The sequence below is a fragment of the Physeter macrocephalus genome, chromosome 15 (genome assembly GCF_002837175.3).
Source record: "Physeter macrocephalus isolate SW-GA chromosome 15, ASM283717v5, whole genome shotgun sequence".
Taxonomy (NCBI): Eukaryota; Metazoa; Chordata; class Mammalia; order Artiodactyla; family Physeteridae; genus Physeter; species Physeter macrocephalus.
In genome coordinates this window covers 9922284-9947172 of record NC_041228.1, presented here as the reverse complement: position 1 = coordinate 9947172, position 24889 = coordinate 9922284, and the positions used below count along the sequence as shown (strand labels likewise).

The 24889-nt window shown below is 47.2% G+C and overlaps 1 protein-coding gene across 5 annotated transcripts in view; it reads right to left on the bottom strand.

Annotated features, from left to right (window-relative positions):
* Window positions 1–224: 224 nt before the first annotated feature.
* The window catches only part of LOC114487924 (arf-GAP with SH3 domain, ANK repeat and PH domain-containing protein 1-like), a 124867-nt gene continuing 100202 nt past the window's right edge, over window positions 225–24889 (bottom strand). The window contains exons 4-5 of one of the 5 annotated variants that reach the window (XR_008619512.1): window positions 22188–22978; window positions 13487–14647 (exon numbers count right to left, since the gene is read on the bottom strand). Coding sequence is in view for 3 of the 5 variants with exons in the window: in XM_028500753.2 (XP_028356554.1) it covers window positions 1610–1855 (246 nt within the window). In the remaining 2 variants the exon portion in view is untranslated. Of the gene's footprint in view, window positions 1856–6072; window positions 6646–13486; window positions 14648–22053; window positions 22116–22187; window positions 22979–24889 lie in introns of those variants that run through there. The other 4 variants (XM_055091254.1, XM_028500753.2, XM_055091253.1 and 1 more) reach the window with 4 other exon arrangements.

Sequence of the window (24889 nt, the reverse complement as noted above, 5' to 3'; positions counted from 1 at the left end):
CAGCACCTTGGTGAAGACGACGCCAAGGAAGCTCGTGCAGCCAGAAAGACAGCGGCACCCTCATTTAAGTCACTGCCGTTCAGATCATGCAGCCAGAAGCAGCCCCCAGATGCTGCTAATTTTAAGAGAGCCATTTCTGTCCTTAAAAAAAGAAAAAAAAAAAAAAGAAAGGAAGGAAAGTATGTTGAGAAAAATCCCTGGCACTCCGGGACAGATTACGCTATTACTGACTGAGGCTAACAAGTATATGGGGAGGGAGAAGCCAGTTCTGAGGGTGATGACGCTTTGCCCCCAGGCCCTTCGTGAGCAGTGTGCCACCCTCTGTGTGGGAACCCTGAGGAGGCCAGGACAGAGCACCTAAGAATGGGGGGGTCACAGCCTACCTTGCCCGTGGAGGTAGGAGACACGTGTACCCCACTGGTAGGAGCATCAGTTGATGTAAAATGTCTGGGAAGCGTTTGGCTGTGTGTCAAAAAAGCCCTAAACCCAGCAAACTGAGATCCCTTCCCAGAGGAGTCATCGGAAAGGTGAGCAGAGCTGTGTGTGCAGTGTAACAGTAAAAGAGTTGAAAAACCGACACCAGTAACAGGAATGGGAATAATAAGGCAGATACATCCAAATCATGGAATATTACGTAGCCACTAAGATGGAAGGTAAGATTTGTTAATGACATGAGGAAAAAACCTTATAAGTAAAAAGAGTAGAATAAAAGGCTGCATATACAACACAGCACAACGACTACCCATACAGTGATTATTTATATGTGCTGTAACGATCTCAACTATTACCATATAATGCATAGAAAAGTAAACGTTAACACATTCCTGTCCAGTTAATACTATCAGAATTCTCAAAATCGTGGCATGCAATTTTCTTTCTGTATTTCTGTATTTTCTATATTTTTATGAGACATTACTTTTGTAATCAGAAAAGGCAACATATTTTAATGCAGAAACCAAACTTACCACGCTTATCAAGCACTGTGATTTTACTACCAAAATACATTATCAGTGAGCATATGTCACATGCTTCTAGGATCTGCAATCATAAGAAATAGAGAAATAAGACCTGACACCTAGTTTTAGACATTGAGAAGACCATGGCTGTATGAGGCAGGAAGAGTTAAAAAGAAAATGATAACCGACTTAGTTCTAGCTTTCCACGCTACCAGGGACAGGTATCTTTCCTTTCAGGGTCGGATGATAAAACAGTGGAGAAAATCCACAGCTCATGGTTTCCAGTAGGCCACTCTGAAGGCGGAATTTATCTATGGAAAAGAGTAAAATTATCTACCCAATGACACCAATCAGGTCAGCAGACATCAATACCATTGCCCTAGTTTACTTCTTCAGAGACAGCATTACACTCCATCTTCAGTTAAAGGCATCAGAACAATAAAATAGGTAAACAACGAACAGGTTAGCCACCTAACTCCAAAGAGAGAAAACCAGAAATTTGAGGAAACCTTTTCGTCCCATCTCTTACACAAAGAACACAAGGACGCTGGCCTAGAAGACTCAACGACCCTTTCAATTTTGAAATTCTGTGACTCCAAGGCATCAGTTTCGTGTCTGGCATACAAAGCCGTCTTGTCCAAAAGAGCAGCTAATTAAACCTTCCAAAGGGTAGTCAATTTCCCGCAAAAATGCATGGATCTTATAGTGGAAGGTAGTGAAAACTCAGGCACCGCAGAGACAGGTGACAGCAAAGAGGTAGCCCTGGCACCGGCAGCCCACTCTACAGCCCCATTGTACGATGGTACTACATGGTCTCTGCGAGTATGACTGACCTTCAAGTTTAGTTCCATCTGACCATCTGGGCTTTCACACAGAGACATGGTCCAGCACCAAAGCTTCTGAAGGGCAAAAAGTAGGCAACGTGAGAGAAGGACAATGAATGAATCGGAAGTTCAAGTCCCACCTTGGCCAATAAGCATGGAAACTCTGGGACTCCTATTTCCACATCTACAAGAAAAAGAGAGATGAACCTCGTACATGGGGGTCTCTCTCCAGCTCTTCCACAAAATACCTCGGAGCAGTCAGAGGGCACATCCTAAAGCACTTACTCTACGTGCATAATCCTAATAAAGTCTCTGTTTTATCACCAAGACTCATGTATATTTTGCATTCTCCTCTGTACCTCCTCCGTATTTCCATACGCTTCTAATTTTTTTTTTTTTTTTTTTTTTTTTTTTTTTGCGGTACGCGGGCCTCTCACTGTTGTGGCCTCTCCCGTTGCGGAGCACGGGCTCCAGACGCGCAGGCTCAGCGGCCACGGCTCACGGGCCCAGTCGCTCCGCGGCACGTGGGATCTTCCCGGACCGGGGCACGAACCCGCGTCCCCTGCATCGGCAGGCGGACTCTCAACCACTGCGCCACCAGGGAAGCCCCATACGCTTCTAATTTAAACATGATGGTTTAAATACAAAATGACTGTCGCTCATTTAAATGGCCTGAGTTCAAGCACTTCCCCCCCACCCCCCGACCCAGTCTTTGAGTAAAACTGATGCTCCCAGAAGCTACACCATGGTGTCCTGTAACATCTGCTATCTCATCCCAGGCCACCACATAAACTCCCAGAGAACGCATTCCCTAGTGTGAGATGCAAGGTTCTTAGTAATCACAAGATTTTCTTCCTGTTATAGTTTTCTGTGATAAGATGGAATAATGTATGTGCAAGTGCCTCGTTCATAATAGATGGTCAAAAAATAGCAGCTACATCTGAAGCTAACTGATTTGATTTTTTTATCAAATATTTCAAATGCTTTGAAAACGTGCAGTAGAGCCCCCTGAGCTGGGAAGAGTTAAGTCACAAATTGTCCTGAGGGTGCTACTGCTGACACAGTTCTTCACCTCTACAGTTTCGTGTTGAGAAACACAAGGCGTGGAGAAGACAAGAGAAGCAGCAAGTGAAACAGAACAAAAACCACAGAAATTCAATGAAACAACTTACAAGGGAAGACTCACTAGGACGGTACATGCAGTGACAAATCACATAAGGACTGAAGAGAGAAAAATCCCTACTCAAGTTTAGCACCAAGAAGAAGTCTCTCTACAGATGAATTTTATGCCATCTGTGGTACGAAAATGAAAATGCTGTAACTAACCGGGATTCCTTCTTTGTCTTAGACGCAAAAGATTATGGAGTTACTACAGTCTGCTGAAGCCAGGCGTCTGCTGCCTCTCACGGGAGTACCAGAGCGAATCTTATCCCAAACTGCCTCATTTTAACCTAGTATTCTAATCTTTAGTCTGCCACATTCTTCAGGCTGCAGAGGGGATACCTGTCTTAAATAACTAATATAGACTGGGGGCGGGCAAGGGACTGGATAGCAGAAAGTAAATACTGACCTTTCTAAAAACAATTCCTTTTGTGCTTGATGAGGACTCAGCTCAAAATAAATAATGCTATCTGGAGTCAGTTCAATAAATACTTACCAAAAAACAAACAAACAAACAAAAAAAAAAAACAAAAGCAAAATAAATAAATAAATAGATACTTATCAACTGCTTATTATGGCAAACCCTTATGTTAGGGCCTCTGAAGAATGTACAGAACACACAGTCCTTGCCAAGGTGGATTTACAACCTGGGAGGAGAGACCGGAGACACATATAAATAACTAACGAAGGGCAAGATGTGATAAGGCAAAAAGAGAGATACAAAGAGCTGGGTCGTAGAGAAGTGGAGAAAGATCATTTCCAAGCCAGGGAGACTGAGAAAGTTTCAAGGCGAACACAGCACATGTGTCAGGGCACATCCATAGGACCAGTTCCACCCAGACTCTGTGATACCGTGGGCATTTGTGGAATCCAACTGGAAAAGAAAGACTCAGACGAGAATGGGCAACGCAAAGGAAATACCAACGCATCTGCTGCAAAGAAGAGAGCACCCCAAGTCACTAAAGACGACTACTGCACAGAGATGGAAGAGAGCCGATGTCTCCTGGAACACCAGGAGCCAACTACCCTTCGTGAGGGTCTGGTAAGACCGAGGATGTTCTTCTGGCTCATGTGCTTGGAGGGCAGGTCTCCCAAGGCTGAAGCAAACAGGAGTGTGACTATTACCCTTTAGACACAAGTCAAGGATGTGGGTTGAGAAAGAAGGGTGGAAACTCTTGGTGTTTTTAAATATTGTCTAGAGAAGCAAGAGGAACATACTTTTCTTGTTCCACTTTCCAGAACACAAGAAATAAACCTTTAAAAAAGCTATAATCAACCTAAAAGACATGGGGAAAAGCAGTACTCCATTGTCCTCACTCTTGCAGACTACATGTCTCCTCGAGGCATAGATTCCTACTTGCTAGTCCCTGTGCCGCTGGATAAGAAAGTGAACACGTTCCAACGCCATCTGAGACAGAGCTGAGATTCCTGCCTCATTTAAAAAGCCGTGCTCGACTCCTCCTCCTTCCCTCTATCCATGACCCTTTACTCCCCATCTCCAGCCAGAACGCTTCCCTCCTCCTCGATGTGCCCATATAGCCCTTTGCAGACACCGCTTGTGAACTGCTCATCACTGTATTAGAATCATGTGGACATACGTACATAAAGCACCCAGCACAATGCTGGGCCCTCAGCAGACATGTGATAAACGGTAGGTATCTCCCCTCTAGCCTGTGAGGCCCTTGAGGGCACGCTCTCACCTTTAAATCCCACAGCCTAACAAAGTTCCAGGCACGAAACCTACTTACCTGGATAAAGAGCCAGAAACACACAGGAGTGGATGCAGGAGAGTTTCTCCCTTCTTGCCCAGGGCTCCCAGAGCTGTCCCTGATCTCCTCACAGCGCCCCTATTCCTCCAGAGGCCATCCTCCTCCTGCCCTGCCAGCTCTGTTAGACGCCAACTAACAAAGCCCTCGGGGTCAATCACCAAATCAGCAGAATCCAACTTTCTGTAAAGGGCCGGGAGCTCTTCATCAGGAAAATCTGGCCGGTTTGGGCTGGGCCCTCCCAATCCTGCAGTGATCTACTCAGCCCCACTTCACCTCGGGCTGTCTGTTAACTTCTTTTGTGCTTCCAGAAATATCAGGATGGCTTCTCTTTTTCCAGAATGGAAGGAGAAGGTAAGCATCAGAGATCACCGAACAGTGAGTTGGGGAGAATGGCTGAGAGCGCTTCGGGCTGTCTTGGATACAGGCAGGGATTGAAAGGATGAATCCCACCCCCAACCGGAGAGCTGGCTCCATCTGCAGAAAAGTGACTTTTTAAAAAGCTAAAAAAGTTAAAAGGCTTTAAAGATCATCCAAGTCTGACCCCTTCGTTCTGCGGAAGAGGAAATGGAGGCACAGTGAGATGAACTGACCTGGGGAACCGCCTGGATGGGGCGCGGGCGTCAGACAATCAGGAGCTGACTGCACGTGCGCCAGGCCACTCAGAGGTGTTCAAGGAGAGTTAATTACATCCTATTTAACGCAACATCAATTTAGAAACCATAATTCATAAAAGCATTTAAAATACAAGCTTCTGATTTTATGGATAACTGAATAGGGCTATGAAATTTCAGTGGAACTTACAACTTCATCTGTTTTACCCAGATGCTTAAGACTCACGTAACAAACATTCGCACGGCCCACATTTTAACCGCTGTTTTTAAAGTACCCTTTTGAAAAAAACAAAAAGCCCTTGACTAGTGGCTACTTCCTTCCTTAGCTGGTAGCAGCGGAAGGCGGGCATCTAAGCCAGAAACAGGAGAGGCCTCCCAACAGCGGGCTCCGTGACCCTGAGCTCTGCGAAAGCCAAGCAAAGGGGACCAAAACCTACAAAACACAGGTTAACAGCTGAGACCGGAAACCTCCGAGAGCCTGAGCCTCAGCTGCCGTCACTGGCAGCCCTGCTCTCAGGCCCTTCCGAGAGCAGGGTGTCTTTTCCTAACCTGGACATTCTCAGCACGCTAGGGACCAGAATTCCCCTGACACACCGGGAGCGGGGGCGGGGGGGGGAGGGTGGGAGACCAGCAGCGTAGTGATTAACGCGTGGGCTTTCAACCCTTCCTTTTCCAAAAACTCAGATGAGCTTACGGCTAGCGCTTTCTCGGGGCCACAACTAGTGGTTTCTTTTTAACTGGGAGGAGTTTGACATACGAGAGAACTCTTTTCTTTCAAAGTATCTGAAGGCAAACAGGATGTCTAAACGCTGGCTCAGGGAATACAGGTTTCTAGTGCTGAGGCCAACTTCAAACAGTGCACAACGAGAAAAGGCCGGCGCGGCACAATGGTCCCCTTCTCTTTCATTTTTTAAAAATAAATAAATAAATAAATTTGTTTATTTATTTTTGGCTGCCTTGGGCCTTCATTGCTGCACGCGAGCTTTCTCTCGTTGAGGCGAGCAGGGGCTACTCTTCGTTGCGGTGTGCGGGCTTCTCATTGCGGTGGCTTCTCTTGTTGGGAGCACGGGCTCTAGGCGCGCAGGCTTCAGTAACTGTGGCATGTGGGCTCCGTAGTTGTGGCTCATGGGCTCTAGAGCACAGGCTCAGTAGTTGTGGCACGTGGGCTTAGCTGCTCTGCAGCATGTGGGATCTTCCTGGACCGGGGCTCGAACCAGGGCTCAACGTGTACCCTTGCAATGGCTGGTGGATTCTTAACCACTGCACCACCAGGGAAGCCCACGATGGTCCCCCTGTGTGGATCCGGGTAAGCATGCCACGGCACCTCGTTCAGAGAAAGACACAGGTGCCATTTATCACACTGTGCTCTCCCTAGGAGCACAGTGAGAGACACCTGTTCTTACTTAATCTACGTGCTCCGTGAGCCCAAACATGCCTTGTTTGAATGACCATTTGTTGATTAGCTATTGTGTTGAGCATTTCTGGGGCAAAGATGAAAGCACAGCCTCTGCTTACAGTTTCGTGGGAGGCGGCAGGGGCAATACATAAATAACTACAGAACATAAAGCAAATCGAAGTGTTATAAACTACACTAACGACCACATCCTGATATACCAAGTGCCCAGGACAAGTTAGGGGCTACACCAATGCTTTTCCAGCACTGTCTCACCCACTCCTTACAAAACTGCTGTTGAGATCAATATTTTCACCCCCCTATTGCAGGTGACACAACTGAGGTTCAGAGACGTTTAAGTGACTCCAAATCATACAATTAGTAACAGTAACTACGGCTGTTATGGGGCACTAAGTATGCCAAAAACTTATTAACAAACCTTGCGTGGAATTTTCTCATTCCAACCTCACAACAACCCTCTAAGTAAAGTACCATCGTTGACCCCAATTCACAAATGAGGAAACAGAATCTAAGTAAGGTGCCTCGGCAGAGCTGGCTCAGGGGCCCAGGGCTTTCTGACTCCGCAGGGTGTTCCCGTCACCACCCGCCACGTCTGTGAGGTGGAGTGCTGTGGGCTATCAGAAGGCTCGAGGAGGAGGTGGCATGTGACACTGATGCCGTGGCTCCCTGCCTACCTCCCAGGGCACATCCTTTCCTGCTGGGGACTGAGGAACAAGCGAAGCCCCAGCACGCCAATGCATGATGGAATGTGCAAGGAGCTTGCTTTTACAGGCCTGCTATCATGACGGCAGGACTCAGGGCCTGCCTGCAAAACCTGAGAATTCAGCTGCCTGCAAGGGCCACACTTCTCTACTTCCATTCTTTTATTTTATCAAACAGCCAACACTGCACCAGGATTCCCGATTTAAGTAGAAGGACGCTGAAACACCTGGAGCGATTTTCCACCCCAAATTAACACAGGCTTGAGGCACAGCACGAACAGACTGACGTGTCTGAACGATGGTCAGTGCAACACTGCTGAGCTCCTGTTGAAACCACTTCCATCTCCCCTGCAAGAGGCTGGATCAGCCTACTTGCCCTCAGCAAGCTGAATTAACGGTGCTCATCTGGGGGTCAGCAAAGGGTACAGGAAACACTAAACGAATATAAATGTTCTAAACTTGAACGCGTTCAGACAGCCAGACGGCAAATGTACAGCAACAGATTCTCCCATGATGATCCCGACAGTTAAACGCAAAGCATGAACTTAATGCATCTCTCCACAGCACGTTATCGAGCCCTGGGACTTGGAAATGATCCCACAGGAGAGATTCAGAGATTCACAGTGGCCTACTTCTTCAAGATCTCTTTCCTTCCCAAGTCACCTGAACTTCGCCTTTCAGACGCAGCTCGTCAGGCGAACCGTGGCTGTTGCCCCGCCGCCGTCAGTCTCTGCACCGCGGCAGCACAACTCACTGGGAAGAAGTGGGTGGGTGCTCCCGGAAGCCAGCACCGAGTAGCTCTCTCTGCGCAGATGTAATACACAATCTCCCTGCACGCTGGTTCCACCAAGATCTGTCCTTGGGCTTGAGGCTGTGGCACTATTTGAAGAGTTGGTGACGACTATGGCCCCGCGCTTGGTCTGTCTTCCAACGGCTTTGCTCAGATAAGTCGCTCGTTCCCTCTGTCCCTTGCAGGCCGCTGCTGCTGTCCCCTGAACAGCCCCGGGGACCTCTGAGAGGTGTGGGAGCAGGGCTCGGGCTGGGGTCTTCCTCAGCGGCTCCAGGGGCACCTCACAGCACAGGCATGTAGCCCACACAGCTGAAGACGTCACGTGACCTCTTAATTATATGACCCCCACGTGACTCTACTGAGACGGTTAAAGAGGCCCAATGTGAGTGTCGCCCGTGATAATGAAAACAACTTAAATGTCCAACAGCGGCGGGACGGTTGCTAAGTATGTAACAGAAAACTGTGCAGCCGTTAAGTAGCTTGGAAATGTCCAGAATAAGCAAATCCATAAAGACAGAAAGTTGACGGGTTGAGGGACTGGGGGGTCTGGAGGAAAACGGGGAGCGACTGATAGCTAATGGGTCCAGGGCTTTTGTGGAGGTGACAAAGGTGTTCTAAAACTGTCTGTACAACTCTGTGAATATGCTAAAAACCACTGAATCGAACACTTTCAGTGGAAGCAGAACGGTATGTGAGTTCTATCTCAGTGAAGCTGTTGTTAAAAATGATGGTTTGGGAGACTAATGACATAGAGAAATGCTCATTATAATGTTAAGGGGAAATGGCAGGTTTTAAAACAGATTATTTAATAGGATCCCAGCTTCGTAAAAAATTTAAAAAACAACACACACACATTCACAGGTTTATTACCTTCTACTAATTCTTCTACCATTACCGAGCATTTAAACCATGCTCCAGCCACCGTGGTATTTTCCATGCATTTCTCATCTACTCTCACAACGGCTGTGCGAACTTGGTACTGAGATAGATGAGGAAACGGTCACGACACATGGACACAAAAAGACTCTGACCAAGTCCACACGGTTGGTACGTGGTGGTACAGCTGGGATTCAAAACCGGGACCATCAGACCGAAGCCTAGATGCTCTCAATCATGATTATACGGTGGCTGACAGTTCAGAGTAGTGAAAGCACAGGTGACTTAACCTTCATATTATTCTTGTTATAAAAACCTGTATTAATTTTGGACTAAGGGAGGAAAAGAAATATATATAACTTTGCCGAATAAAAGTAAGAGGTTCTAGGCATCCGCCATCTGTTGTAGGCCCCGGGCACCAACACCACCTTGACCACACAACATCGCACCAAATTATTTCCAAGAGGGAGATGGGCAGTGTTAAGGCAAAAAGATGTAAAAACCCAATTAATGAGCTATGGTTCAGTATAGACTGTTAACAGTTGGAAGAGAGAAAGCGTCTGGACTAGCTGGAAATTCAGGACAACAGGTTCCTTGACCAGACTTCTGATTGCTGGAACATGGCATCTGCTTAAACCGTCCCCTGAGGGCCTGCTGCTCTGAGGGCCCTCGTTTCAATTCAGACCTGATGGTGGTGCTCTTCCTCACCCTGAACTCAGTACCGAGGGTGGGTGAGCTCTCCAACTGCCCAAAGGCTGGCACTGACCCCACTCCCGCCGTCACCGCCCCTTCTCTGGGCCACACAACAATCGTTCCCTGAGTCGCTTCTACAAAATGACTTCCAGCTCTGTCCCTGTGCTGGGCTCGGCCACTCCTCTCAAATGTGGCACCCGGCTGCAGCGCAGACATAGCTGGGAGCCTCCCTTGTGGGATGGCATCGAGCTCCCCAGCTTCGACTCGCCTCCTTGCACAACGGCCACACGGCCAGGTGCGGAGCTAGGATCTGGGCCCCGGGATTTCTGCATTCCACTTCCTAGGGGCTACTGTGTGAGAGGCCCCCGGAGGTCAGCTGGTCTCAGTCCATCATCTGACAGGTGTAGAAAGGGGCCTGGGTGGGTGGCTGTGCGACCCGCTCAAAGCTCCACCGGTGACACTGGTCTCCTAACTCCAGATGTCCTGTGCAAGTGCGTTACTGGCTCATATTAATTGAGTACCAAAAACTCCAGGTGTTTTCAAAATTTTAAAGTTGAGTGTCCTTTAGATTTTAAGAAAAAAGAGCTCTAAAATAGAAACGAAACAGAAAGGCATAAAAATGCACTAATTCTTTCAATAAAAAATGTTTGCCCACCTACGATATCCTGCACTTCTCTGCTGGGGCAGCCCTTGATAGCGCCATCCTAAGTTCTCCTCGGAGAAAACCCCCAGGGCTCAGCAAGGAGCCACATTTATTAATCAACTGGGGCAACACAGCCCTATTTTTTCAAATAATTTTAAAGTCAACACACCCAGCAGCCCTAAATCAACACCTCCCTCCTGTCCTGCCTCCACAGTGAGGGATGTTTGATGTTACAGTTATTGCCCTAGCTTTCAAGGAGAGAGGGTTGTAATCTAATTCCTCAATTTGTCAAACAGGACATTTTCATTGCAGCTGGACCCAGCTGGAAATGAATCTCTTCCACACACACCCTCAACAAAACATAAAACATAAAAGGCATTTAACAGAGAAAGACAGAGAGAGAGATTGATTGCTTCATCAAATCAAACTGAATAGGCATGAAATAAAGCCGATACCATTGCCATGGGGATGCTGCCCCCTTCTACTGACATGGAAGTCAGTCTCCATTCCACCCTGTACCGTCCCACCCTGGCCCTTTGCTCAAAGGGTGTCCTCTGCCCGGAATGCTCCACTCATCTGTCCTTCATGGTCTAGGTCAGAAAGGACGGTCTAAGATCTCCCCAGCTGGACCCGGTTGTGGCTTCGCTTGCACCCCCAGAGCGATGTGGACCACCTTCATGGCACTGCTCACAATCCCTGCCACGTTATAGTTACCTCCGTACCCTCTCCCGAGTCCCCATTCACCTGTGAACACCTTTTGGGCAGAAATCACGTCTAATTCATTCTGTTACTCCCCCCTCAGCATCCACCACCAAACGGGCACACAGCAGGTGCTCAAACAATGCCAGAATCAAATTAAACTGAACTTAGTCTGATGTGAGGCCTTCCTGAACACTTAAGATTTACATTGCCAAAGGGAATTTGTCCTGTGGGTAGTAAGCTTTATGATGGATCACTGTTTCCTTTCCCATATTAACTGCGCATTTATGTCTGTATAGGGGGTGGGAGAGAGTACAGGATTCTATCAAATAAATCCGTGGTTTATTTCTTGTCATCTGAGAATTCAGCCTACCTTTACATACAATCCTTCTTGAGCCTATTAAACTGCCTCAAATTGAAAATTATTCAAAGGGCCATGAAGAATATGTTGAATCCAATTCATTGTCCCTTATGGGGGTACTTCTGAAGGTGCAAAACTCATTTCACTTCTACTCTCACTTTTTTCTCAGCAGCAGCCTGGTACAGTGTGCCAAAAATGGGCTTTGGCATCAGAAAAATCTGGGCTCAAAACCTGAGTCCGTCATTTTTTTAGCTGAGACCTGAGCTAGGCAAGCCTTTCCAATGCTAACTTTCCCGAGGTGCACAATGAAGGTAAAACTACTCCCCAGCAGATTTATGTAAAGGAGACACAGAATATATAAAGCACCTAGAACCTAGCAGACACACATTCCATTGGCAGCTAATCTTACATTTAAGTGTGGTGTGTTCCAATGTTAAGGAAGAGGGGAGGGATGCTTTGGTTAAGGAAGAGACGAGGGGTGTACATATGAAACTGAATCACGGGCTTCCCTGGTGACGCAGTGGTTGAGAATCTGCCTGCTAATGCAAGGGACACGGGTTCAAGCCCTGGTCTGGGAAGATCCCGCATGCCACAGAGCAACTAGGCCCGTGAGCCACAACTGCTGAGCCTGCACGTCTGGAGCCTGTGCCCCGCAACGAGAGGCCGCGACAGTGAGAGGCCCGCGCACCGTGATGAAGAGTGGCCCCTGCTCGCCGCAACTAGAGAAAGCCCTCGCACAGAGACGAAGACCCAACACAGCCAAAAATAAATAAATAAACAAATGTGGGGTTTAAAAAAAAAAGAAGAAGAAAGAATATTATTTTTAAAAAAACTGAACCACTGTACTGTACACCTGAAACTAACATGATATTGTAAATCAACTAGACTTCAATTTAAAAAAAAAAAAGAATCCACAAAAGCTGACAAGTAGAAAGATGGAGGTCCAAAGCCAGAGAAGCACAGGGTGGGTCCCTGAATATTTCTTTGGCCCCAAAAGGTCTAGGATTGCTCACTCAGAACCACTATGTCCAGAGACAATGTGATGGAATAACTTACATTATACGGATGACACAGAGAACAGAACACACAGAACAGAAAATACTGCTATGGCTACTATTTCAAATCCAAGAGCAAAAGCCTCTCTTTGAGGCTTCTCTGTTTATTTGGTTCGGGGTCCTATCTTTCATTGGGTCATATTATTTCAGGACCATTACCTGGAATTTTTCGTTCAACTCTGACTGAACGATCTGATTTGTCAGAGCTTCTGGAGAAACTTCTTGCATCTGCTCTTCATTTGTACAGTGCTGTCACTGAAGGAACTGAACGCTTGGGCCGTCCCAGGTCTCCACGCCCATCACCACTGGCAGTGGGTCCAATGGAAACACTCTAGCTCCCTCATGCCCTGCTGAGTAAGGAAACCTCATTTGGCCCAGAAACCCATCCACCCCATCTGTACTTTTGAATATTCAATCCCATTTCAAGTTAATTAACCACTTTTATACTAGTTTCTGTGATTATATAACTGCAGCTTAGCTTATGTTATCGTTGTTCGTATCAAATAAAAATTAATACCAAGAACTAATTTTACTTCAACACTTTAAAAATTTTATAATTCCAAACCCAAATGGAATTTAACATCAATAGCAATGCTTTTGCGAGTATTCCAGAATGCAAAAGGACTTTTCTTTTTCATATTAAAAAGATGTTTTTCTTTCTCCTAAATAGCTTAGAATAAAAAGGCACCCTCTCTAGTAAATCTCACCCTAATTTACATTCTACTTCTCCCTTATCACTCCTTTCAAGTCAAAGGGTGATCTTTATTCATTTCCCCACCAGGAAGGAGAAGCCCATAACATGCCAATGGCTGTCCATTACATGAAGGCACAATTTTCATTTCATTTTTATAAAAAATACTTTAGAAAATGTTTTTTATATAAAAAAACCTAACGAATCTATAGTGGCTAGAGAGAAATGTCTTTTTTTTTTTTTTTTTTTTTTTTTTTGCGGTACGCGGGCCTCTCACTGCTGTGGCCTCTCCCGTTGTGGAGCACAGGCTCCGGACGCGCAGGCTCAGCGGCCACAGCCCACGGGCCCAGCCGCTCCGCGGCATGCGGGATCCTCCCGGACTGGGGCACAAACCCGTGTCCCCTGCATCGGCAGGCGGACTCTCAACCACTGCGCCACCAGGGAAGTCCAGAAATGTCTTTTAAAATGGGAAAATAAAGTGACGAGTGGTCTAAGGAAAATGTCTTCACATTACAGAAAGAACTAGAAATAACAACATTCACAAAGATTCTAGCATGAAACCGTTCAACCTTTCACGATGAACGTTTGTTTGGAGGCCAAACCAGTCATGCTCTCAAACCTCAAGGGGAAATTACGATGATACATCTGCTGTAGACTATCTTTCTACCTCTCACTTCCTAAATGCTCTCCCCCATCCAAACCAGTTGGATTACTTAAAAGGTCATTTTCCAAAGAATTATAACCCAAAATACTAACTTTGATCATCTTCAGGTGATGGAATTAGAGGCGACTTTTATTTTCTCCTCTATTTCTACAATAAACAGGCACGGTTATAATAAAAATAATAATAAAAAAGTTATGACAGGGCATTTCCCATCCTGAAGCAGAAAGGTTTATATCCAATGGTCACAATATCAAAAGTTTAATATTTTCACGGATCATATTGATAAAATGAAGCTCCATCACAGACTATTAGATGTATTTATTCATTCAGCACTATTTCTGGAGGACCCGTTACGCGGCGAGCATGGTGCTGTCCCGCAGAAGCTGAGACTACAGAAGGCATCCACCACCACCAGCAAAGTCCCAAGAAGCCCCACAGGTGCTGGGCCAGGTGTACACAAAGACAGGGAACAACAGCTGGGAAAGGTCTTTTCCAGTGGTGACATCTGAGCTCAGTCCAGAAAGATGAGTAGGTGCTCATCTGGTCCAGGGGGAAGAAAGTGGGGGAGGAGGCCAGGAGACTCGAAACAGCAGGACGCTTTCCAGTTGCTCCCGCGCCTTCAGGCAGCAGGAGAGGAGGGCAGAGGGGCACAAGGCTCTAGGTCTGGCGGCCAAAGGAGAGTGAACATTGTCCCATAAACCAAGCAGAGCTACTGAGGCCCACATATATGGAGTTCCACCTGCATTTCAAGGTAACAAAAATCGGGTGTATCAAGCACGCTTCTTGGGTAACGGAAAAAGAAAAGCACGTGATGAAATGCTATCACAAAACCGCAGCTCTCCATTCATTTACTACTGAAGTCTTCTATAAGCCTCAGCCTCCCAAGAGCTCTACCTGCTCTCTCCACTCAAACCCAGCTAGACTTCGGGAAACAACATATATATGGTCTGTTTCTCACTTTTAAACTAGAAGATGCGTAACCAAATTTGAACAGAACTTCATGCCATAACGCAAAGACAGTTACCTTGATATCATTCCACAGTGCCTCAAAACCACTCTGATGGCTTAAAAATTACTTCTAGTTGTAGAACGTGACCAAAATAAACTTTTATTTAACAACTCGGAGGAAAGAAAACACAAAATGAATGAAAGACCTTTTTCTGTGTTGTGTGTGTGGCAGCTTCCTTTTCCTTTCACTCTTCTGGCAGCCCTGTACGCTATCACAGAGCACTTTTTATACTACAACATCAACACAGATCCCTTTTCAGACTCTGGAAAAACTGGGCATCCTCTCACACAGCAACAGCTCTCCATTTACTAATATAAAATAGCAGTGGGATGAAGAACAGTCACCCCATTAACAAAGTACCTTTATCATAAATAAACCTTCCCTTTAGCTGATACAAATATATACCAGATCGTCACACCTCAGGCCTCTCAGCGCGTTAAGCTTCTCTCCTTCCCTTCACCTGTGTTCATTCTCATTCCCCAAATGCTCTGATCGCACGGCCCTGTCGCTGACACGAGAAGCCCAGAGAAGGCTGATTTATTCTCCCCTCCCTTCAGGGAAACTACAGTACGCTTCCTGCCCATTCCTTCCTCTCTACTGTGGGCATCATCTCAGGCTGGATCCCCCTCCTTTTCATTTGATGGCCCTGATCATTTTCACCACCAGAATGACCATTAATTGGACACCTATCATGGAGCAGCCCTTCCACCAGGCATTTAAATAGATTAATTCATTTCATCCCCACTATCACTCAGCAAGGTCAGTGTGTGAGTGCTATTTAACAGATGGAGAAACTAAGGCTCGAAGAAACTGAGGCAGAGAGAGGTACAGTAAACTGACAAACAGTAAGTGACACAGCCAGTATCCAGACCCGCGTCCATCATATCCAAACCCTGGCTGGTCACTCTCACTTCTGCTCTGAACTGGCAGAGTGAACCAGAATCACCCGATTCGTGTATACTGGGATATGGAAAGACTGTAATCCAAAGCCAGGAATCAACAGTGTCTGGAGAGTCTACAGCCACCTAAGTGGAAAAAGAGATGGAAAGAGTTGGGGGTCAGATTCTGGGCCTGACTTTGCCTCTCATGGTGATAAAGGCTACAGCAGCCCTGCCGCTGACACTGTGTCCCCACCCTACCGGTGGCTCCTGGGGCTCTTCGGTCACAGAGAGACATCAGAGGTCATCCGGGAAATGCAGCTCCTGGGAAAGCCCTGTGAGCACATCAGAAGTGAGCGCTCCGCGAGCGTAAGCCAAACAAGAGATTGGTAAAACTGTTATGGAAACCATTACTTCTTTTACAACACGGCTGAGTCAGTCCAATGATTTGCAATAAATTTTCAGGATCTTAAAAAATATGCAAACTGCAGGCACCTTAATGATGCTGAAGTCTGATCGCTAGGATACAAGATTTCCACATGAGATACTGGAATGGAGGCCCAGGATGCAGGCAAGCTACAATGCCTTGTACGCTACTTGACTCCAAACGTTGTCGGATCACTGCCCACCAGGGACGGGCACCTGGGATTAAAACACTGCAAAAAGAAGCCTCGACAACAGCCCTTTCAAAACCATCAGGCCTCCCACTCGTATGACCCAAGATAAATGTTTACCGAAAGAATGAACGATCAATCAGTCAATCCAAGGAAATGATTCTTGCCTCACACTTAATCACAGTAGTGGCCAAGGAGGCAAGGTTAATTAAACAAAGGTGTGTGCGCGTGTGGGCGTGCTTCCGTGTATGCGAGTTTTCACACGTGTGCACAAGTGTGCGTGACGCTGATCAATGGTTTTCGTCCTTCCTACTCACAGTGTAGGTGGCCTCTGGACCACCAACGGCAGCAACACTTGCGAGCTCGTTAGAAATGCAGACTATTGGGCTTTCCCCAACACCAACTAAATCAGAATCAGCACTTTAACAAGCTCCCCAGGTAATCTGTATGCCCATCAAAGTTCGAGAAACACTGGTCTAAGTCTAGGAAACACATTCAAAGCAAGCTGTATAAAGACGAGGCAATAAACTAAAGGAATGCGTCCTCTGTACCAAATAACAGAGGGAGACGAGGTGAGTGGTGTCCACACTCATCATGTGATGCGACAGAGGATGCAGGAAAGCTGCAAACTCTTTTGCAGATTTGGGAGGAACGTGGAAAAGGCAACCAAGGGGAAACAGCACTTTTGGACAGTCCTCATTTCGATTAGTTACCAAACAAACAAACAAAAAAAAACTATCTATTTGCATCCTCAGTAAAAAATGCTAGAGAGACAGAAAGGGCAAATTTACTCTGCACCCAAACCAGACATCAGACCCAGGAGAACAGCTGGAACAGTATTAAAACCCAAATGAAATCACCCAAGAACATTTGAGAGGAACTATTTCTCCATCAAACAGTTCCAGTTAGAGGCAAACGTCTCCCGTCTCACCATAAGCAAACAGCTGGAGGACTTCAGCAAAACCCGAGCTGACAAGTGACTCAGAGCCGGCCGCTGAGCTCGCACGTTTCAGAGCACTGATAATTCTGGCCCAGCAACAGGGACAAAAGGATCTCTCCCCAGTCAGGCTGCTTACTTATGTTGGCCAAACCAGCCTTCAATGAAACATCAATAATTAAATAGCACTCAACCAAAATGAATAATGCAATAAATGGGCTATTATGGGGAACCTCCCTCTTACTGTAAGGGGCTTGAAAAAAGCCCACTGGGTGGCTTGAAAAACATTATCAAAGATGATTTTCTTTTTTTTTTAACAGCCAACGCAAACACAAAATACACAGCTTGTCTGTTTATCGAAGTCCACGATTTGGCACCAGAACAGGAAAAGACCACAATGTTTCTCATAAGAAATCACTGGCTCTTAAAAGCAAACAAAAACAGTTATATTCTTCTGGAAAAATCACCCACATAGAAGCCACCAGCAACTAAAGATACAGCAGCAAACATAAGTTACAAGACCAGCTCCAGGGAACTGGTTCATGGGTCAAAGCATTGCCCCTCTCCAACAGGCATCCCTTGCACTGGGAGGTCAGGGGGCGCCATGGCTGTCTGCTCTCCCTCCCGCCTTTCAGTCCAGGGGTAATGGAGGGAGAACCAAGTTGAGGGTCAAGAGAAGGGAGTTAAGTTCCAACTCTACCACTCACACTAAAGCTATCTGCCTGCACAGGTCATCGCTCAACAATGACAACTACACACAATGCAACCAGGACCAGAAAAGAAAGGAGGGAGATAGAGAGAGAAAGAGACCCCAGCCGACCCCCCATGAATGGGGAAGAACTACAGAAATGCAAAAATATCCTTCTTCTCCTTCAAGCTACTATAGCCCAAGCCCCTTGTGCAGAGGCTCCAGGACCTGCTCCCTCCTGAAGCATCCAGAAATGAGAAACAATACAGACCTCCTTATGTCCTATCTCTTCTCTTCAGGGTCGAGGTCCCCCCAGGTGTCACTCAGCTAATCAGATCAACTTCCTAGCACTAATGTGCTAATAAGAAAAGCCTGGGGCTTCCCTGGTGCCGCAGTGGTTGAGAGTCCGCCTGCCGATGCAGGGGACACGGGTTCGTGCCCCGGTCCGGGAAGATCCCACGTGCCGCGGAGCGGCTGGGCCGGTGAGCCATGGGCGCTGAGCCTGCGCGTCCGGAGCCTGTGCTCCGCAACGGGAGAGGCCACGGCAGTGAGAGGCCGGCGTACCGCCAAAAAAAAAAAAAAGAAAAGCCTGGATGTGACCCCATGCTCTCAAGCAACATATATATGCACACCCGTTCCTTCTATAGACCTGTGTTGCGATTCAGTCGTTCATGTGACTGGTGCTGGGCGGGGGGCAGACACGCTGGGAGTCCCTGCTGTAAGGAACTCAGGTGAACAGAAAGGAGAACACACACTGCCATGTGTTACAGGCACCCTGCTCTAAGCGCTTGGAACTGACCCCAAACAAGGGTATGCCAGCCAGACAAGTGCTCAGGGCACAAATGTAAACGAAGCACTAAAATGCACTTGTCAGGTAACTTGATATACCCTAGTATTCTCCCTGAGAGGAGCTCTAAATGTGGCTGGGAGGAATGTAGTGATGATTCCTCAGCATAAGATGGTGAGATCTCCATGGGGCACGTCAGATGAGCAACATACAGCACTAGACTGCCCTCTCCAAGAAAGCTGAGCTCAGCACCTGCACGGCCCTTGTCTGGCTGACCGAAGCATGCAAGTCTGGGGTCAGAGAAGAATTGCTTGGGGCGGGAGAGGAGACGTGCAGTCCTGCTAGCAGCAGTCTGTTTCTCTGAGGCCCCTGCTACTGAGTGAATGCATCACTCGGAGGAGGCCCACCTAAATCTCAGGCTGACTCCCACTTGGAGAAAGAGGCCAACGAATGACTGATACAGTAATTCAATGAATATTTAGTGGGTCACACACGCTCTTTAAATAGGCACTGAGTACCCAGTACAAACAAAAAACCAGCAAGACATAGTCACTATGTAGACTTTCAGTCTAGTTCTAGCCTAGACAAAGACGAGCCTGTAAATCAGTAACAAAAATGGAGAGTGCCGGGTGCCTTGATGTTTGCCTTGGACATGGGCTTGGGACCTTTTTAGAGACAGATCCTGATGCATCTTTTCTTCTTATCAGACGGAGGCTGACACTTAATGCTGCCCTCCTCTGTGGTCTACGACTCTAACACCTGTCAGAGGAAGGAGAATTTCAGGCCAGGAAAAAGGGAGTGGAGCGATGGTCTCACGGCAAACCACTGACAGGAAGGAGGAAAAATGGGAAGAGGCTCTGAAAGAGCAGTTGGTGCCATTAAAATTCCACCACGCAGACCAGGAGAGAGTCACACAGAATTCTTCACAAGAATTCTGAAGTTCTGTGATGAAAATCACCAGAAAAACTGCAATGCCCAATGTTTCATCTCATGGATGTGGTGCTGAATTTCTGAAGAAAAGCACTAACTCCACAATTCCTAATTTATTTCCATTCTGGAAACCACCCTTGCAAGACAGCTGCCAGAAAGGACCCAACTCCGCTACACCCATGTCCTTTTGTTCTCGAATTCTTTATGTGTTCACTGAAATTACTTGTATCACAAAAAGGATGCCGCGCCTCAGAAGAGACAAGGTGAGACCATTGCATTTACAGAAATGTAAGGTCCCTGGCATAAAGGAAAAGGGAATAGGCTTGGCGGTCTGTACAGGACACATCCGGTGTCCCCTGGCTGGAAGAAAAGACCCTGACGCTCTTCACCCAGGGTGGGCCCCTCAGACCGGGGGCACGCGCCGCCCTCTGAGGCTCCTCCGCTGGCTGGCCGGTGACCCAAGAGGTGGCCCGCACTGGAGGATTCTGCCCAACTGAGCAGTGGCTCTCAGGACCTCTTTACATTCTTACAAAATCAGAACATCCCAAAGAGGTTTGTTACCATTTTAAAGTGGGTTATATCTATTGATATTGGCTGCAAGAGAAATTAAAACTGAGAAACTTTCCAAACTCAAGAACACCCATTTAACTAGCAGTCAGAAGATGAGACCATCGCACATCATGCGGCCGCTGGAAAACAACTCTGGACACGTAAGAGAGGGTAAGAGTGAATATGGCAACTAGTGCCCTGGTATTTTCACGAAAATAGTTTTGACCTCAAAGAGCCCCTGCAAGAGTCTTGGGAACCCCAGAGTCCCCAAGACCATACTTTGAGAACCTCTACAATAGGTGCAATGAGAAACAGCTAAACAGTGAGACTCAGACAACCTCACTCCCGAACCTGTAAAGGCAAATAAGGGAAGGCTCGGCCAGTCAAAGCAAGAAAATAATGGCCCAGGGTGGTAAAAGGAGGGAGTGATTCCAAAATATTTTAAAAGATGTTCACATGTTTTCCAAGTTAAATGACTTTTTAAAGTTTGATTTAGCATCTACTTATTACAACTATCATCTTAACTCCAAATGAATGGTGCATGCTTCAAATAGATTATAGGAATATCAATCTTGATATAAGTCCCATGTTTAACAGCAAGTGGGTTCATCTCCTGTACCACCAACCACTTGCCTCTGATTCCTCACTGATAATCAACAGAACATACTGCTTTTTCAGAAATAAGTCTCCACAGGGTAATAAAAATGAATACACTCCAAAGAGAACCCCTGTTAAAAATTATAAATTCTGAATACTAATTAAGCACGCTGGTCCTTCCCAAATAATCAAGTCCTTCCATGTCCATGACAATTAACAGAAAAAAAAAATGTTACTGCAATGGACTGAATATTTACATGCCCTCAAAATTCATATGATGAAACCCTAACCTCCCAGTGAGACAGTATTAGGAGGTGGAGCCTTTAGGAGGTGGAGCCCTCCTGAGTGGGATTAGTGCCCTTATGAAAGAGACCCAGAGACAGCCCTCACCCCGTCCGCCACATGAGCACACAGAGGAAAGACAGCTGTCTGCAACCCCAAAGAGGGTTCTCACCAGAACCCGACCATGATGGCAAGCGATCTTAGACTTCTAGCCTCCCCATAACTGTGAGAAAGAAATTTCTGTTGTTTATAAGGCACTATGTCTATTTTGTTTTAGCAGCCTGAACTAAGACAGATATATCCTCTCAGGTAATGAAAGCTGGGTGGGTATGGAAATGGTGGTGGGGCGGGTTCCTTCCATCACACGAAAATTAAAGTACTACAGGCTGGCAGAACCTTACCCACGACTTCTCAAGGAGCTTCCATCATACCTGTTTTCTTGCATTTCCTTTGGTTTTTATAATAATCTTTGAACTTTCCTCCTCCACCAACCTGAAATCTCTCCCTTTCACCAAAACATGCTCTTTGCTAAAGTTTGAACGGAGAGTGGCCAGGGGCCAGCCCTGCTAACAGGACCCCTTGATCCTAGAATCTACTCTACACATAAGAGTGACAACCAGTTCCCCATGGGAATGGTGTTTACAGCTGCCATCTGTATCGAGTATTTACCACGTACTGATGTAGACCGTAAGGTGCCTGAGAGCCATTATCTCGTTCCAGCCTCACAAAATCCTTTCAATACCCGTTGTGCACATTTTACAGATGAAGAAACAGGCTCAGAGGGGCAGAGTGGCTTACCCTACACCACACACAGGCCCTGGGGGATAAGACGACCTAAGTGCTCGTGATGTTTCACTCACAGCCGCTCACTCACCCTCGCAACAGCCGCACACAGTAGGACAGCGTAAATACTCCGGTGACGCTGGGAGCAGGGGCCTAAGGCACAGAGAAGCTAAGTAACTTTCCCCGAAGAGCACAGTTAGAAAGGAGGTAAGGAACACTACCTACCGTAAATGGTGGCTGTGGGGGGTGAGCGGATGCAGTCGATGGCACCTAACACACAGCAAGTGCCTTCAAAACATTAAAGGCGACGATGAAAGCACCTGCCTACAGGGAGTGCTCCACACGGTAGCCGGCAGCAGCAACTGAAGACGCGTGCCAGGTAAACAGAGGGGGCGCTCCTCCAAGGACGTCACCCCCCGCGGCTGGAGTGCCCACAGCCGCCCGGCCAGCTTTCTGCACTGTCCGCGTGGACTCTGGCTGGCCACGCACAGTTTTGTGGAACTTCCTCATTCCTGCTATTAGAAGCCGGCAAGGGGGTGTGGTGGACGATGTACGTGCTGGGCGGCAGCGGCCCCGGTACCGTCACCTCCCGACCGCGCGACAGCTCTGAGGCTGGGTTACCCCAGCTGCAAACCGAGGACAGCAGTCGCCACTTCCCTGCCACGCCAGCGCCGGCCTCCTATGGCCGCTCTGGCCAGCTCGTGGCTCCGACACGCCACAGGCCTCCCTGGCAGCCCCCCCACTCCCCAGCCCAGGCCAGCTGTCGCTGGGCTCTGCTAAGTGCTTGAGCCCGAACTGGGGGGGACGGCCTGACGATTAAACTCCCTGGGGTGGGGGGAGGGGGCACCCGAGCACCACTGGGCACCTCAGCCCCCCCGCCGGGCCGTGCAGCAGTCAGGAACGCCCGAGGAGAGAGCGGGAAATGAGTCCTCAAGTCCAAGGAAGGCGAGACAAGCTGAACCAATAGCGAGCGACTCTTCCTCAGGGAGACTTTTAACGGAAAAAGATGGTCTTTGCTGTAGAAAAAGCCACGGGACAAGAGTCAGCTCACCAGGAATCAACACTCACCCTCTGAGATTTCAAGCAAGTTAATTTTTCTGAGCTATCGCTGCTTTATCAATACCTCTCAAAGTGAGAAAAAAGACAGCGAAATTCTTTGTAAACTGTAAAGTGCTCCACAAATTTAAGATGCTGGGAAACTTCTCAGCTGTTAAAGGACCGTGCTGTGGAAAAGACGGGGACAGATAATTTAGGTCCTGGTGGAGAGCAAGTTGTAAGAGTCAGCGAAGGTACAAGTCATCTCGAATAGAGCAAAAGGGGCCACGGGGCAACGTGGTAAGTGGGGGAAAGGCAGGGCAGAGATGGGGAGCAGGGCTGTCACAAGGTCCAGCCTGGGGCAGTTCTCGCCCACCTGAAGGCAGTGTGCTATTTGATTAGTTTCTAGAATTTTTAGAGTTGTTTTTCCTTCCTGCCAAAACCACCTCAGGGCTCAAACACAAAACAAAATCAATTACTTAAAACACAATGCCATGATCAGTAAGTGCTGAAATCAATAAAAGCACTAATTTAAAGGGATGTGTCTGGTTCTGTGTCCTGAAGTGGGCAGTGGCTGCACACTTAGGGCTGATGAGAAACCTCAACGGTCTGGAAAATGCAGTGGCTGATCTCCGTGATCTCTAAGGCTCCTTCCGCCTCCGAACTGCCAAGATTACATCTTGTGCCTTGACCTCTTACAAGTCTTAAACCTCCTCCCCATTGTCTGGTCAATGCTACAGACAACACTTCTCCCACACTCTCCTTAACCTCAATGTTCCACACAGAGCCAGGGTCACCTTTGCCTAAATTCTTCAAGGCCCCTCACTGTGTGGATGTGTTCATTTGTTCAATCAAATAGGGTTCATCTCACTGGCTCCCAGGCTTTGGAGGTTAACAGATCAGTAAGACCATGTCCTGTCCTCAAAACAGTAACACGACAGGCTCAAAACCAGTGTCTCCACGCAAAGGACAGGCTCAGCTGAGTGGCTGGAGGAGGGAATGACCCCAAATGAGTCCCTGTTTTCCAAGCATCCCACACAGCCGTGAGAAGAATGGGTGGCTGCAAGGCAAAGGGGAACTTCCCAGGGAACGAAAAGCCAGGGAATGAGGAGTAGGAGACGGACTGACACAGCAGTTTATCCTACAAGAGAGTCAAACAGGGTCAGGCCCTCGGGGAGCACCCATGGCTGGTTCAGAAAAAAACAGAAATTAACTCACCCTGGGTAACAATTCGTGCTGGGTGTGGCTCAAGTCCCTCTCCCTTCCTACCATAACCTTTCTAGGGGAAAGGGCACGAGCAGAAATTGAATATCTGATGAAGAATATTTGCGTTATTCAATTCATATTCTGGTCTTCAATGCAGAAAATGTATGTAGTGTGTGTGTGTGTGTGTGTGTGTGTGTGTGTATGTGTGTGTGTCTAAATTTCTTTATCCATAGAAATTAACTCACCCTGGGTAACAATTCGTGCTGGGTGTGGCTCAAGTCCCTCTCCCTTCCTACCATAACCTTTCTAGGGGAAAGGGCACGAGCAGAAATTGAATATCTGATGAAGAATATTTGCGTTATTCAATTCATATTCTGGTCTTCAATGCAGAAAATGTATGTAGTGTGTGTGTGTGTGTGTGTGTGTGTGTGTGTGTGTGTGTGTGTGTACATATATTTTTTTAACTACAAATTTACAAATTCTCATTCCAAGTCTACTTTTTTTTAACAAGCTATAAAGCCTAAGGCAGTGGTGTGACACCGAGGAGTTGAACAGATCTGGGTTGAAACTTAGCTCTACCATAAACCAGCTGTGTAACCGGAGCATTTACTGATCTTCTCTGTGCATCTATTCTCTCCTATGAAGTGCAGAAACTCTTGCAAAGCTGTCTTAAGAATGAGAAATCT